Raw genomic sequence first — 15,954 nt, 5'->3', positions numbered from 1 at the left:
AACTATGTATGTAAAAAAAAAAAAATTTCTGTATGGGAGACTAACTTGAAACGTAAACTTCATTTAATTACAACAATAAAATAAATAAATAAATATAATAAAAAAAAAGAAAGGTGATCCAAAAGAATGTGGAAATTATTGTGATATATACAATATTATTAATATCACACACAAGTAAAATTTTGCTGAAGATCATTTAAAAGCAGTTGCAGCAGTACATGGGCATGGAATTGCCAGAAATTCAAGCCAAATTCAGAAGTGGACGTGGAACAAGGGATATCTTTGTTGATGTCAGATGGATCCTGGCTGAAAGCAGAGAATACCAGAAAGACGTTTACCTGTGTTTTATTGACTATGCAAAGGCATTTGACTGTGGGGATCGTAACAAATTATGGATAACACTGGAAAGAATGGGAATTCCAGAACACTTAATTGTGCTCATGAAGAACCTGTACGTAGACCAAGAGGCAGCCGTTCAAACAGAACAAGGGGACATTGCGTGGTTTAAAGAAAAGTGTGCATCAGGGTTGTATCCTTTCACCATACTTATTCAATCTGTATGCTGAGCAAATAATCTAAGATGGACAATATAAAGAAGAATGCAGCATCAGGATTAGAGGAAGACTTATTAACAACCTGTGTTATGCAGATGACACAACCTTGCTTGCTGAAAGTGAAGAGAACTTGAAGCACTTACTGATGAAGATCAAAGACCACAGCCTTCAGTGTGGATTACACCTCAGTATAAAGAAAACAAAAATTCTCAAAACTAGACCAATAAGCAACATCATGATAAAAGGAGAAAATATTGAAGTTGTAAAGGATTTCATTTTACTTGGATCCACAATCAACGCTCATTATAGCAGCAGTCAAGAAATCAAACGACGCCATCGCATTGGGCAAATCTGCTACAAAAGACCTCTTTAAAGTGCTGAAAAGCAAAGATGTCACTTTGAGGACTAAGATGCGCCTGACCCAAGACATGGTGTTTTCAATCGCCTCATATGCAAGTGAAAGCTGGACAATGAAAAAGGAAGACCAAAGAAGAATTGATACATTTGAATTGTGGTGTTGGTGAAGAATATTGAATATCCATGGACTGCCAGAAGAAGGAACAAATCTGTCTTGGAAGAAGTACAGCCAGAATGCTCCTTGGAAGCAAGGATGGCCAGACTTCATATCAGGTACTTTGGACATACTATCAGGAGGGACCAGTTCCTGGAGAAGGACATCATGGTTGGTAAAGCAGAGGGTCAGCAAAAAAGAAGTTCCTTAACAAGATGTATTGACACAGTGGCTGCTACAGTTGGCTCAAGCATAGCAATGATTGTGTGGATGGCGCAGGACCGGGCAGTGTTTCTGTTGTACACAGGGTCCCTATGAGTTGGAACTAACTTGAAGGCACCAAACAGCAACAATAGCTTTATCACAGATTTCAGGGTTAATATCCCCCTCCAGCCCCAAAGTCTCTGCTCAAGAAAATCTTGATACAATTTGTAGGTTGACAAGGAGAAAGAATCAGTATCATTTGATGACTAAGGTTAAGCTATTTTTATCATCAAATAACTGACCAGTTCTTCTCCTATAGTCAGGATATTCCTCAAAATAATCAAGCTTATAACCTTTAGTTAATTAGTCCCCAAAGCTTGTATATCATATTTTTAAAAATACACTGTATTTTGATGGTTAATATAATTTAATATATGTATATATGTAAAAGTGGGCATTCAGTATCCTTCTATGTCAGCATTTGACAGGCGATTACAACTTACCTAAAGGGACAGAAAGAGAATACTGTAGTTTTGATGTTATTACAATCAATATTGTCCTTTTTTTTTTTAAAATAACAAAGAGTATCAATTCTCCTTTCCAGGACTTTATTTTTGTTTTATTCTTTTTGGGGGAATGGAGGCTCTCTTTATTAAACTAAACAACTTTGGTTGAATGGTAACCAAAAAAAATTAGATAATTAATTTTGTACCCGCCAATCTGTACTGTTAATAATGTCACAATAAAAGCAATGAGGGTCTTAATGTATTGAGGGCCAGTTACTCTACATTCATCATTTCCTTGAATACTTCCAACAGTTGTTGAGGTAGATACAGCAATGGATCCCCTTTTAGAGACGTGAAAACTGAGGCTCAGAAATGTTACTGACTTATGCATGGTCACATATTTAGTAAGGAGTAGAGCAGGAACTGAACCCTTATCTATCTGATTACCGAGCCCAAATTCTTAAGAACTATTCAAACTACCTCCATCTTTCTTCTTCGTAACTGTATACATGGCAATATTAAAAATAAAGTGCTCACGGGTATCCCAGTTCCATGAAGTTATTCCATATTTGCTTCAAAAACATGATAACACCCATCTGGAGGCAGAGGTCTATCAAACAGCCACTTGGATGACACTGGAATGTAACAATAGAAACAATCATCATCCTGCTCTTCCAAGTTGGCTTAAACACCACCGCCCTCAAATTGAAGTAAGTAAGCATGTAGGAGGACACTTGATGGGGAAGTTTCCAGTAATGATAGTAGAATAGTGATCAAAATTACAACAGCTATAAAAACAAACCTAACATTTATCAAGCACTTACTAACTGCCAAGATCTGTGTTAGGCATGATCACAATTAATAGATGTTATAGAATATTATGTATCACTTAGCAATGAGGTTGTGATACACAGCTATTTAATCATATGGCAAATGTTTATAATATGTTCCTTTAAACAACCTTTTTATTTTAGAATAATTTTAGATTTATAGAAAATTTACAATGATAGTGCAGAGAGTTCACAAACACTCCTCACTCAGTTTCCTCCATTGTTAACATCTTATATTACCATGGTATATTGGTTAAAGCTTAGAAATGAACATTAGTAGAATACTGTTAACTAAATTTCAAACTTTACCTGGATTTCACCAGTTTTCACTAGTGTCCTCTTTCTGTTCCAGGATTCAATCCAGGGTACCACATTGCATTTAGTTGTCATGCGTTCCTAGTCTCCTCTGCTGAGGCTAATTTCTCAGTCTTTCCTTGCTTTTCATGACCTTGACAATTTTGAGGACTGCTGGACAAGTATCCTGTGGACTGTCCCTCAGTTTGTGTTGCCTGATATTTTTCTCACGTTTAGACTGGGATTGTTTTGGGGAGGAAGATCACAGAGGTGAAGGGCAATTGTCATCACATCATATTGGAGGCTACATGATATCCACATGACATCACTGCTTATGTTAACCTTTATCACTTGATTATGTAGTATTTGCCAGATTTTCCACTGTGAAGTTATTATTTTGTTCTTTCCCTATTATATTCTTTGGGGCCCTGATGGCACAGTGGTTAAGAGCTCAGGCTGCTAACCAAAAGATCAGCAATTCAAATCCACTAGCTGCTCTTTGGAAACCTTAGGGAGCAGTTCTACTCTGTCCCATAGGGTAGCTATGAGTTGGAATTGACTCAATAGCAACGGGTTATTATGTTTTTTGGAAGTGAGTCACTAAGTATAGCCCACTCTCAAGATAGGAAAGCGTGTGTATCTTGGTGAAGGGAGTACCTACATTTATTGTAATGTATGTTTAAATGAGAAAAGCACAACCACAATTTTGCCTTCTTTGTGCTTCTTTGCTATTTATATTTTCAATAAAAGTTGTATTAGAAACTCACATAAACAAAAATGTGATTACCATCAAAATTGTAATTGATATGTTTTGCTTGAAAACTTTGCAGGATATAAGTCATAGGGGTAGGGAAATGTGGGTCAGTTTCTTTAGAAATGGGTTCAGGTCCTGCTCTTAAGGATAATGGTCTTCTCTATAGCTTTAAGCCACAGTTTCTATTTCTTTGAAATTGGTACCAGTGGGACTTCAAAGGGAACAAATAATTAGGACACAAAGAGCCTACTTTTCTTGTTCCAGCCCAGTAATTTAAGACTCTAAATGGAGCTAGAGAGTAGGTTTGCCAATAGTCATTTTTATCGTGTGGAAAGGTCTAATTTCTCCCATTCTAGCTTGTTACTTCTTCCTAGGATGAATTTAGGACCCCTGAACTTTGCCATATATGTCCTATAAGTGGGTTCAGTAGAATGCAGAATGATTACTAAGTTAAAGTGGCAGATCACAGATCACAGCTGTAAACGGAAGCTGTTCATTTTATAGAGATACTTAAAGAGGCAAATTGACTTGTTCAAGGTCATGCAATGTTCAGTGGTGCTATGAGAATGAAAGCCTTGGTCTCCTGAACCATTATCCTCTGCTATGTTACATCATACTAAGTATGAATTCTATTTACCAAATGAGTTTGGTGCCTTGAAAGGCTGGATTTAGCCCACGACCACTATTACGTGGGAAGAGAAAAAGAAGACAATCATACTACCATGCAATTGGATCACCCCCAATAAAGATGAGGCCAAAGCAGGGAAGCTGAGAAACAGATTACTTACAATTTTGCTGTAATTGAGCCTTTTGTAACTTTGTGATTTATAAGGAAGAGAAAGGGATATAACAATTTTTGAGGATCTGTCCCCATCTTGGAGTCCTGGTGGCACGGCAGTTAAGAGCTCACCAAAAGGTTGGCAGTTCGCGTCCACCAGCTACTCCTTGGAAACCCTGTAGGAGCAATTCTTCTGTGTCCTAGAGGGTTGCTATGAGTCGGAATTGACTCAATGGCAATGGGTTTAGTTTGATTTTGGTCCCCATCTCACATAAGGGTGGCTTTGAATTAATCCCAGCCTTTCAATACTCTAAATTCCATTTGGTAAAAAGAATCCATACTTAGAATGAGATGAAGGGTAGGAGACCAAGGCTATCGTTCTCATTGAATCATTCAAAATCACATGACCTTAGATAAGTCAAAGCTGGGTACGTTCACATATTTTTCTCATTTACTACTTGTGACAACCTGTTTAACATGAGGGTTGGACAATCAGACTCTAACACTCTTGTTTCTTTCACTTGATCTGCATTGGTATGTTTGCCCTAAATCCTATTTATATGTGTGAGACAGAAGTAATCAGTCAGTAATATCTTCTGGGTGTTTCAAATGGTTAAGTGGTCAGCTGCTAACTGCAAGACTGGTGGTTCGAGTCTATCCAGACTCACCTAGGAAGAGAGCACTGGCGATCCACTTCCAAAACATCGGCTACTGAAAACGCTGTAGAGCACAGTTCTACTCTGACACACATAGGATGGAGAACATCAAGTCGATGGCAATTTTTTAAAAAATATCTTAGCAAAATTGATTTCCATTTTGTCCTCTGTGGTGCCTCTGATATCCCAAACATGGTTGAATAAGCGCAGTGTCAGAGCCTAGACTCTACAGCTAGACTGCCTAGGTTTGAATTTTAACTTCATCAGTTTATTTACTATCTTTCCATAACTGTAGGCAAATTATAAAACCTCCCTATGCCTCGGTTTACTTATCTGCTAAATGGAGGTAATAACAGAATTGTGAGGATTAAATGATTTAATATATGTAGAGCACTTACAAGTAATTGGTGGCAACTAAAAAGCACTCAATAAATGCAGTGGGTATGATATCCTGGGTCACTTGTCCCCTCATCCACTGCTCTTTTACTCTCTAAGTGTAGATTCTTTTTACCAAATGGATTTTAGAGTACAGGTAGTCCCCCAATTTATAATGGCCTTCCGTTCCGACAACTCTGTTACAAGCCAGTTCTGACGTAAGTTGAATACCTCATTTTTTTAAGTTTTCATTATTATTGACTTTTATTATCAGTATTTTCATAAATCATAACATTAAACATCTGCATGTAAACATCTGAGAATGATAGCGTCAGCAAATTACACATTGCAACACTGCTCATAGTACATATTATGAATGATAAGATGTACAAAAAAAAAAAACAGACAGTCGTAAGTGCAGTTCGTCATAACTCAAATATGTTATAAGTCGGGGACTACCTGTATAGAAGAGCTAGATTTAGTCCAAAGGCATCATTACTTGAGAGGGGGGCAGACTCTCAAAAACTGTTGTATAGCATAAGTAAATTTATGTTTGTTTAAATACTGAAAACATTTTACATTAAATTTACATAAAATACTTAAGTGAAATATTATATAACTATTACCTGAGATTCACAAGTCTAGTATAGCAAATTCATAAATATTCTAAACAAAATTATAGCACTTTTTTCTTTCTTTATAATGGCTACCATAAATTATGCCAGGGATGTAACATACACAATCCTATATAATCTGCCTGTCACTAATACTATTGAGATAGTTATTCTTAGTACCTGTTTATAAAAGAAGAAAGTGAGACTTAGAGATATTAAGACCATGCATCTGGGTGGGGCAGAACCGGAATGTATTCTGTTAAACTACAAACACAAACCATTTGTTACATTTCATGGTATGTCCTCTTCTCAAGACTATTAACATCTTCAAGTAAGGGAGAGGGACATCTTCACTGGTATCCCCCATAAAGCCCAGCAGAGATTAGGGATAGGAGGTTTCAATTAATGCTAGTTGACTGAACAAATTTAGAGGATCTCATTCTTATTTTACACATACTTATTTTATACATATTTTGTATACCTGCACTCCTAGGATTTCTCTGGTGGCACAGTGGTTAGGAGTCCAGCTGCTAACCAAAGAGTCGGCAGTTCAAATCCACCAGCTGCTCCCTGGAAATCCCATGGGGCAGTTCTACTCTGTCCTATAGGGTTTCTGTGAGTCGGAACTGACTCAATAGCAATGGGTATTCACAATTCCATGTTTTTTATTTCATGATTTATATACATATTTCTAAATAAATAATCCTTTGTTAGAAAATACGGCCACCACATATCTCATATATGTTATGGACAATGTCTAGGGTGGTTATGAAATCTATTTATGACACCAGTATTATAATTAGCTCCTTGAGACTTTCAAGATGAATCATGACTTTCAAGAATTTCACAATTAAGAGCAAGAATATCCAATTGAGAAAAATTACTGGTGGAAGCAGCTCCTACAATGGCATCAACAGGCAGGTCTTCCTGCCTGTAACTGCTCTGTTCCCTCCCCTCCCCTTTCTAACTCCAGCTGAACATTCCTAGAATAAAGACAGCCTTGGGTCCTAAACTGGGTAGATGAATAGCCTTCAAGCAGAAATAGCTGTAATTCTGGGCCATGAAAGAAAACTGCAAATTGGATTTGGGGACTTCTAAGCTGTCCTGGGGTTATGAAAGGCCTTGGTGTGTCTTTGGCAGACAGAATAATTCCCATGTGCCTGTGGAGACCTTGCACTGACACATATCAGCTACAATTTATAGAGTGCCTACCACATCCAGAGGTGTTACTAGCAGTGTTATGTAAATTATTTCTCGTCTATAAAAAGCCTTGCAATCCAAGTATTACCATTGGCAGTTTACAGATGAGGAAGGAGATATTTCAAGAGGTTAGATCAAGGGCAAAGAATTAGTAAGTGGTGAAGTTAATATTTGAGCCTAGGTTCCTCTGATTATAAAGTATATTATAAAGTTCATAAGAACATTTAGATTTTCTCTGTGTATTCCAATTCATTACTAGAAGGCTCTGGGGAGACCCCCACAAACAAGGTCTCCCTTATTTTGAGAGACTTTTTAGATAGAGATGGGAAATATCTTCCCCTCAATTTTTTCAGGAAATCTTTTCTTAGTCTCTTTTTAAATTACGATCTTCTACTAATTTCACCAGATATTAAAATGTACTTTAAAATATTAAAACAATTTTGAACTAGAGAAGGAACAGACAATCTGACCAATGAGAGAGGATGGAATCCAGAAATAGCCACAATCACTAGATGGATGATATGATAAGTCCAGAATCTTGTCTCACTGAGTAAAAAATGTTTTATTCATTAAATGTATGGCTGCCAACTGGAGGGAGAGGAAAAAAAAAAAAAAAAAAAAGCTTTACTAGTCCTTACACCAAAATAAAATAAACTCTATATGGATTAAAGGCATCAATATTAAAAAATGAATTATAAAATTACTAAAACCTAGACGTGATTATATATATATACATATATATATGTATTTTCTAATTCTAGAATGGTAAACATATTTTGTGGCATGATACAAATCCCCAAAACCATTAAAAATTGTTATTTTTATTAGAAAAAGTTATACATCTCTAAAAAATGTATCATTAAATAAAAAAGATACACAACAAAAGGGGAAAAATATCTGAAGCAAATTTTAAAGATTAGAGGCTAATTTAATTAGCTTACAGATTAATGCCCAAACCCAAAACCAAACCCATTGCTATCCAGTTGATTCCAACTTTTAGCGACCCTATAGACAGATTAGAACTGTCCCATAGGATTTCCAAGGCTGTAAATCTTTACAAGAGCAGTGTGCCACATCTTTCTCCTGAGGAGTGGCTGGTGGGTTAGAACCGCTGACCTAATCACTGTGCCACCACGGCTCCAAATGAAAAACACAGAGAAAAACAGTCCAATCAGAATGGATAGAAACAGTTTACACACACACACACACAAAATATAAAACGGCTAACAAACTTATAAAAAAAAATTCTCAACCTCACTAGAAAGCGAAGAAAATAAAATCAAAATGAGGTCTCTTTTTGATTGTAAGATTGGTAAAAATCTAGATTTTTTGGCTGGTAAAAGTCTAAGGAAGCAGATTCAAACACTATAGGTGATGTGCTGGTATTTTGGAAGAAAATTTGTCAGTCTCAGTGAAAATACAAAATATGCTTACTTGTCTGTGTGCTAGCAATACCACTGCAAGGCTTTTTTTTTTTTTAATATGATATATATTTTTTAAGTCAATAAAGAAATATGAGCGTGAGGCAGATACATTTACATATTTTATATATTGGGGTTTCAAGTAAGATTTTTTTTTGGAATAAAGGTTCCACTGCTTAAAACAAAACCTAATATATTTTAAAGTTTGAAAAACCATGCAACAGATAATAAGAGTTTCCAAAAAAAGGAAAATCCCTGGAGTTAAATCCCTGGGCTACATGAATCGAAGAAACGGATGTGATAGAAAATTAGTGAAAGCTGAGTTCAGATTTTTATTGAAAGATGTAGTTCCTTCATTTTTGAACCCCTAGGAATTCTTCTCTACCAAAAATGTGTCTTCCACATGCCTGAAATTCCCTGTACCACTTTCTCTTTTCTTGTCCCCCACCTCTCTTTGTGCAATCACTAGCCCATATTCATGCCCATCCCCACACCCACCCTCACATGGTTACTTACTTCCTCCAGTCTCCACCGGTTAAAAAGTTTATTGTAATTTCCTGGGTGGCCTACAAATCTGTAAAAAGGTATTTTTAATTATTCATTAACATTTATGTGGGAATGACTGAAGAACATCTTGTAATACATCACAGAAAGTGCATATGTAGGTAGATATAAATGGTCATGAGTGCAACTTGTCCTCAAATGGTTGACTTGACCATGATTACACAACATCAAATTACCTGACTTGAAAAAGTGATGCATGACCTTAATACCAATAGGCTGAGATGGTACAGGCAAAACAACCGGATGACAGTTTCCACTTCCACATGTACAATTTTAATGGCATGTTGATCTAGTTAATAAATATTATAATAATGTGTTAAATCTTTTGGTTCAAAATTTTTTAGCTTCATTATGTTTCCATGGTACTGGCTGGAATCTTCAGCGTATGGCAAACCAGAGTCTTAGGTTCACATTCTTTTTCGTATGTGCAGAAAAGGTAGGAACAAAAGTTAAAATGATGGGTACAGAAGGTCTTTACGCCAATGAAGTATAATCTAGGGATACACAAAAATTCTTTTCTTCATTGACAAAGCTATTTCTGATGATTGGATAGTCACAATTCACCTCAAGTAAGATAAAAAAAAAAAAAAAAAAAACACATTGCCGTTGAGTCAATTCCGACTCACAGCGACCCTACAGAACAGAGTAGAACTTCCCCAGAGATTTTCCAAGTCTGTAAATCTTTGCAGAAGCAGACTGCCACATCTTTCTCCCTCAGAGCGGCTGGTGGGTTCGAACGACCAACCTTTTGATTAGCAGCCAAACACTTTAACCACTGTACTACCAGGGCTCCTTCAAGTATGACACATTGGTTTTATTTTTTATGGCAAATTTCATTGTTAAATTAGTCAAAACAGCCTGGTACTGGTACAATGACTTATACATTGACCAATGGAACAGAATCTAGAACCCAGATGTAAATCCATCTACATACAGCCACCTGATCTTTGACAAAGGCCCAAAGTCCATTAAATGGGGAAAAGACAGTCTTTTTAACCAATAGTGTTGGCAAAACTGGATGTCAATCTATAAACCAATGAACCAGGATCCATACCTCACACCACACACAAAAACTAATTCAAAATGGATCAAAGACTTAAATATAAAACCAAAAACTACAAAGATAATGTAAAAAAAAATAGAGTCAACACTAGGGGCCCTAATATATGGCATAAACAGGATATAAACCATAATTAGCAATACACAAACACCAGAAGATAAGCTAGATAAATGGGATCTTCTAAAAATTAAATACTTATGCTCATCAAAAGACTTCACCAAAGAGTAAAAAGAGAACCTACAGACCGGGAAAAAAATTTTGGCTATGACATATCGACAAAGGTCTAATCTCTAAAATCTATAGGAAAAGCCAATACCTCTACAATAAAAGACAAATAATCCAATTAAAAAACAGGCAAAGAATATGTATAGACACTTCACCAAAAAAGACACTCAGGTGGCTAACAGACATGAGGAAATACTCACGATCACTAGCCAAAACTACATTGAGATACCATCTCACCCCAACATTACTGACACGAATCAAAAAAGTAGAAAATAACAAATGTCGGAGAGGTTGCCGGGAGATTGGAACTCTTACGCACTGCTGGTGGGAATTTCAAATGGTAAAACCACCATGGAAAATGATATGGCACGTCCTTAAAAAGTTAGAAATAGAAATACCATATGCTCCAGCAATCCCACTCCTAGGAATATATCCTAGAGAAATAAGAGCCCTCACACAAATAGACATAGGCACACCCATGTTTATTGCAGCACTGTTCACAAAAGCAAAAAGATGGAAACAACCTAGGTGTCCATCAACAGATGAACAGATAAACAAACAATGGTACATACACACAATGGAATTCTACACAATGATAAAGAACGATGATGAATCTGAGAAACATCTTACAACATGGATGAATCTGGAGGGCATTAATGCTGAAATAAGTCAGCCGTAAAAGGACAAACATTGTATGAGAATACTATTGTAAAAACACATGCAATGTTTCCACACAGAAAGAAACAATCTTCGATGTTTACAAGGGAGGAGAGGGAAGGGAAAAATACTAACTAGGTAGTAGATAAGTGGTAACTTTGGTGAATGGTAAAACAGTACACAATACTGGGTAATTCAGCACAACTTGACCAGGCAAAGTCATAGAAGCTCCACATACACATCCAAATACCCTGAGAGATCGAGCTACTAGGCTGAGGGTTGGGGACCTTGGTCTTGGGAGACATTTAGCTCAACTGGCATAACAGCATCTATAAAGAAAATGTTCTACATCTGACGGTGGTGAGTAGCAACTGGGGTCTTAAAAGCCTGTGATCCACCATTTAAGATACATCTGCTGGTCCCATCCCAGTTGGAGCAAAGGAGAATGAAGACAACAAAAGACACAGGGGAAAGATTAGTTCAAAGTAAAAGACCACAACTACCACAACCTCCGACAGACTGAGCCCAGAACAACTAGATGGTACCTGGTTATCACCACCGACTGCTCTGGCAGGGATCGTAGTAGAGGGTCCCAGACAGAGTGGGAGAAAAATTTAGAACAAAATTCAAATTCACAGGAAAAACGAACAGTCTTGCTGGTCTGACAGAGACTGAAGAAACCCTGAGAATACGGCCCCTGGACATGCTTTTAACTCAGTACTGATGTCACTCCTGAGGTCCACACTTCAGCCAAAGATTAGACAGGTCTGTAGGTCTAACAATAACACACTTGAGGGACGTGTTTCATAGTTCAATCATGTGCATGAGACTAATGGGCACACCAGCGTAAAAACAAAGATAAGAAGGCAGGAAGGGACAGGAAAACTGGATGAATGGAAACAGGGAACCTGGGGTGGAGAAGGGGAGAGTGTTGACATATCATGGGGTTGGCAACTAATGTCACAAAACAATTTGTGTATTAAATGTTTAATGAGAAACAGTCTGTGTAAACTTTTACCTAAATCTCACATACACACACACACACACACACACACACACACACACACACACGCAAAATCATTGGTAATTGTTGCTGGAAGACATGTACTGAGAAGTCTTCTGAGTCAGAACATGTATGAAGACGACTACCAGAGTCTTCCAGGGCAGGGAGAATTTGCCACTTCTATTAGCTAATTGGTGATGGATTAATCGTCACATTTTTTCACTTTGCAGACATAATGTGTATGAAAGGTGACTTACCTCCCCAAAAAGAAAGCAATATAGAAGATAGAACTGTTTAAATTGACAAACTGGAAGAGGAACATCTTCAGAGCAAAGCTGTTTTCCCATTCAGATTCTGTTCGAGGATATTCTGAAAGGAGCATAGGATGTATTTACATAGATGGGGTGAATAATAAGGACACTGGACCTGGAAACAGCAAGTTCTGCAGGATTTTATTATTTCTGCAAGCCACTTAATATCTCTGATATCTACTGTCTGCATCCAAAAAATGTGAATAATAATATCTGTTGTACAGGATTGATGAAAGTTTCCAATTAGATAATCTTTAGAAAATGTTCCAATGCTACAAAATTATGGTGCCTGTTATTAGTATATAAATATTTTAAGGGTTTTCTTTGTTATTCTCAATTACAGGTAACCATAAATATTGCATCAATCCTTCTCCCCAAGAGACTATGCTCAGTACAAGATCCCACTGCCGTCGATTTGATTCTAACTAATGGCGACCCCATGTGTTACAGAATACAACTGCTCTATAGGGTTTTCTTGGCTATCATTTTAATGGAAGCAGATCTTCAGGTCTTTCTTCTGCAGCACTGCTGGGAAGGTTCGTAACTTCTTTTAGGTTAGTAGCCTAAGTGCAAACTATTTGCATCACCAAAAGATCTTCATGCTCAATACATGAAACCTAAATTGTCAACAGAATTCTTTGAAGTGATGGGTTAATTTCTAAGAAATGGAACAAAGGAACGAGGGCTAGGTCAGTCAGAAGAACTGAGTTTTTATCACAAACTTATACCTAACTTGCAGGTAATCTCAGGCAGATCTTGTCACTTTTTTTTTTTTTGGTGAATGTTTTGTCATTTATGAAATGAGAGACTTAGACAAGATGCTCTCCAAGAACACTGTAACACTCACATTTTATGGTTCTATCATAAATAAATAAATAAAATGAGAGGGATTGGATTAAGATGACAGCAAGTACTGCAATATTCTGCTCCCCAGTATCCAAAGAAATAAGAGAAAATACATACGCACACCACGTATTTTTAATATGACTGAAGAATTCAATAAAGGAATAAAATAGATGATATCTTATCTAAGAAAAACACAGGCCAACATGTATGCACAAGGCCAATCATGGAATAAGGAGTGAAGAGATCCTGGGGAACTCCAAGGTCAAAAGTGGTAGGTGTAAGAATCAGGAGGTGTCCTTGGCACATCTGAAAGAGTGACTCGTTGATGTGCATCAGTAGGAGTGGTCAAGGGAGTTGACTTTCTCCACAGCTTTTGATATGTTTTCACTGTCGTTTCTTTCTAATAGTTTTCATTATTTATTTTTTTACTTTCTTAACACAAATTTATTTGGAATAAAGTTTTTGTGTTTTTTTTTTTTTTAAATTCCTACTGTGTAGCTTGGTTTTGGCTCCCCAATTCTAATTTTATTGCATCATGATCCATAAATGTATCCTGTATGATTTCTGGCTTTAATAATTTCTCAGTCTTGTAGAGAAAGAATACACACATACACACGTACCCACACACACATCCCAGAGCAATGTAATAAGTGTAATAATGACAAGAATCTCAAACTGCTAAGCGAACATGAAGGATGATGGATTGTGAAGCCAACAAGGTTTCACAGAGGAGGTGACTTTTGAACTGAGGAAAGGTGACTAAGATTTTATTGAGGAAAATCATCCTAAGTAGAATAAAGGTTAAAAACCAACTTCGAAGTACGGTGAGAGCCATTCTATTGCTTTATGTATTCTGACAATGAAGATTACAATGTTCCCAGCAAAAAGGCATTTTACTAGATGTGAAAGATTGGTACATTGGTGGCCCTTATACTGGTAACCCAGTGAACAGCACCTCCCAGTATACATGCCCTGGTGTAGCTGCCTCCCACTTCAACTCTGGGCGTGGCCATCAGGACACTAGCAAGCAAGATGCAAGCAGAGGTTTGATAAGCACTTGTTTACAGTGGCATGGCCTCTTGGAAGTCAGCTGCCATATAAGAAGTCCTACTACACAACTATGAGCAAACCCAAGTTAGCCATGTGGTGAGGCACATGGAGTAAGAGAAAGGACAGACACTAGCGGTCCCCACAATCCCACATGAGGTGTCAGACATGTGAGTGGGAAAAGTCATCTTGGACATTCCAGCTCCAGTAGATACTACACAGAGCAGGAAAAGCACCTAGTGGGGCTTATCTCAGATTACAGAATCATGAAAAATAATGAATTGTTGTTGTCTTAAGCCAGTAAGCTTAGAGTGTGATTCATTATACAGCGATAGATAACTGAGACAATGGAGTTTATTGTAATAATGCCAACCTTGAGGTTTAACACAGTTTCTATACTAAGGTAAGCAAACTTTTATTTTTCAATGTAGTATGTCATTCATACGTACATTGTGGCTTATTTTGAATTGGTTCTCAGAGAAGGGAAATTCTGAACTTTGAGAAAAAATGATGCTGTTTTCTAGGGTGTGTATTTCTAGTCAAAATATCTTTCCCTAGTAGAGCCAGTTATTGATAAAAAGCCAGTTATTCTACAAGGTCATTTAGTCACAAATTAGGTCCTTATATTTTTACTATTAATTCCCTGTTCCCTAAAATTAATAGTGTGTTTAGTAGTTTTGATATCTGACAGAGTCAAAATTCTTTTATCAGTTGGCTTAATTTATCCCTATTAGCCCAGATTTATCTTAAATATAGAGAGGTCATTATTATAGATAATTCATTGTTGGAAACAACTAACCGTGATCCTGATTTAATTATCAACAAAACCAAAGTGAAAAAATATTGCTTTGGATCAAATAATATATATTTTTCTTCATAATAAGAAAAAATTATGTGATAGAATTGAAACTTTGTTCTTTTTTTTTCTTCATGGTTTTTGAAAATAAGATATTCAGACAAAAAAAGAAATCAATAAAAATAATGTTAAAAAATCTTAATAAAATAGTATATTACTTTTTTTGGGAAATAAAATCTACTTTCTAATTTGAAGTATAAATTAGCATACCCAAAAATTAAATGGAATACATGATGTATGTATGCATGTATGTATATATATATGGATATGTGGTTAAGAGTTCGGCTGCTAACCAAAAAGACTGCCATTCGAATCCACCAGCTGCTCCTTGGAAACCTTGTGGGGAAATTCTACTCTGTCCTATAGGGTCCCTATGAGTCAGAATCAACTCAACGACAATGGTTTTTTTTGTTTTGTTTTTATAAGCATATACATACATATGTGTATATATATATATATATATAAGCCCTGCTGGCTCCATGGTTAAACGCTTGACTGTTAACCAAAAAGTTGGTAGTTTGAATCCACCAGCAGCTCTGGGGGGGAAAAGACCTGGTGATCTGCTCCCGTAAAGATTACAGCCTAGGAAACCCTCTGGCGCAGTTCTACTCTGTCCTGTAGGGTCACTATGAGTCAGAACTGATTCAATGGCACACAACACGTGTGTGTGTGTATATATATATATATA

The 15,954-nt window shown here is 36.7% G+C and overlaps 1 protein-coding gene across 3 annotated transcripts in view; it reads right to left on the bottom strand.

The window, feature by feature from the left end:
* The window catches only part of ANO3 (anoctamin 3), a 508,791-nt gene that overhangs the window by 25,088 nt on the left and 467,749 nt on the right, over window positions 1-15,954 (bottom strand). For all 3 annotated transcript variants that reach the window (XM_023737820.1, XM_004369722.2, XM_004369723.2), the window contains 3 exons: window positions 12,464-12,575; window positions 9,214-9,271; window positions 2,313-2,410 (listed from right to left, as the gene is read on the bottom strand). In XM_023737820.1, coding sequence (XP_023593588.1) covers window positions 2,313-2,410; window positions 9,214-9,271; window positions 12,464-12,575 — 268 coding nt within the window. The remainder of the gene's footprint in view (window positions 1-2,312; window positions 2,411-9,213; window positions 9,272-12,463; window positions 12,576-15,954) is intronic.

This window comes from Trichechus manatus, unplaced genomic scaffold, assembly GCF_000243295.1.
Source record: "Trichechus manatus latirostris isolate Lorelei unplaced genomic scaffold, TriManLat1.0 scaffold00006, whole genome shotgun sequence".
Lineage (NCBI taxonomy): Eukaryota > Metazoa > Chordata > Mammalia > Sirenia > Trichechidae > Trichechus > Trichechus manatus.
Note: the sequence above shows the minus strand (reverse complement) of the source record. Positions and strands in the feature narration are given on the sequence as shown.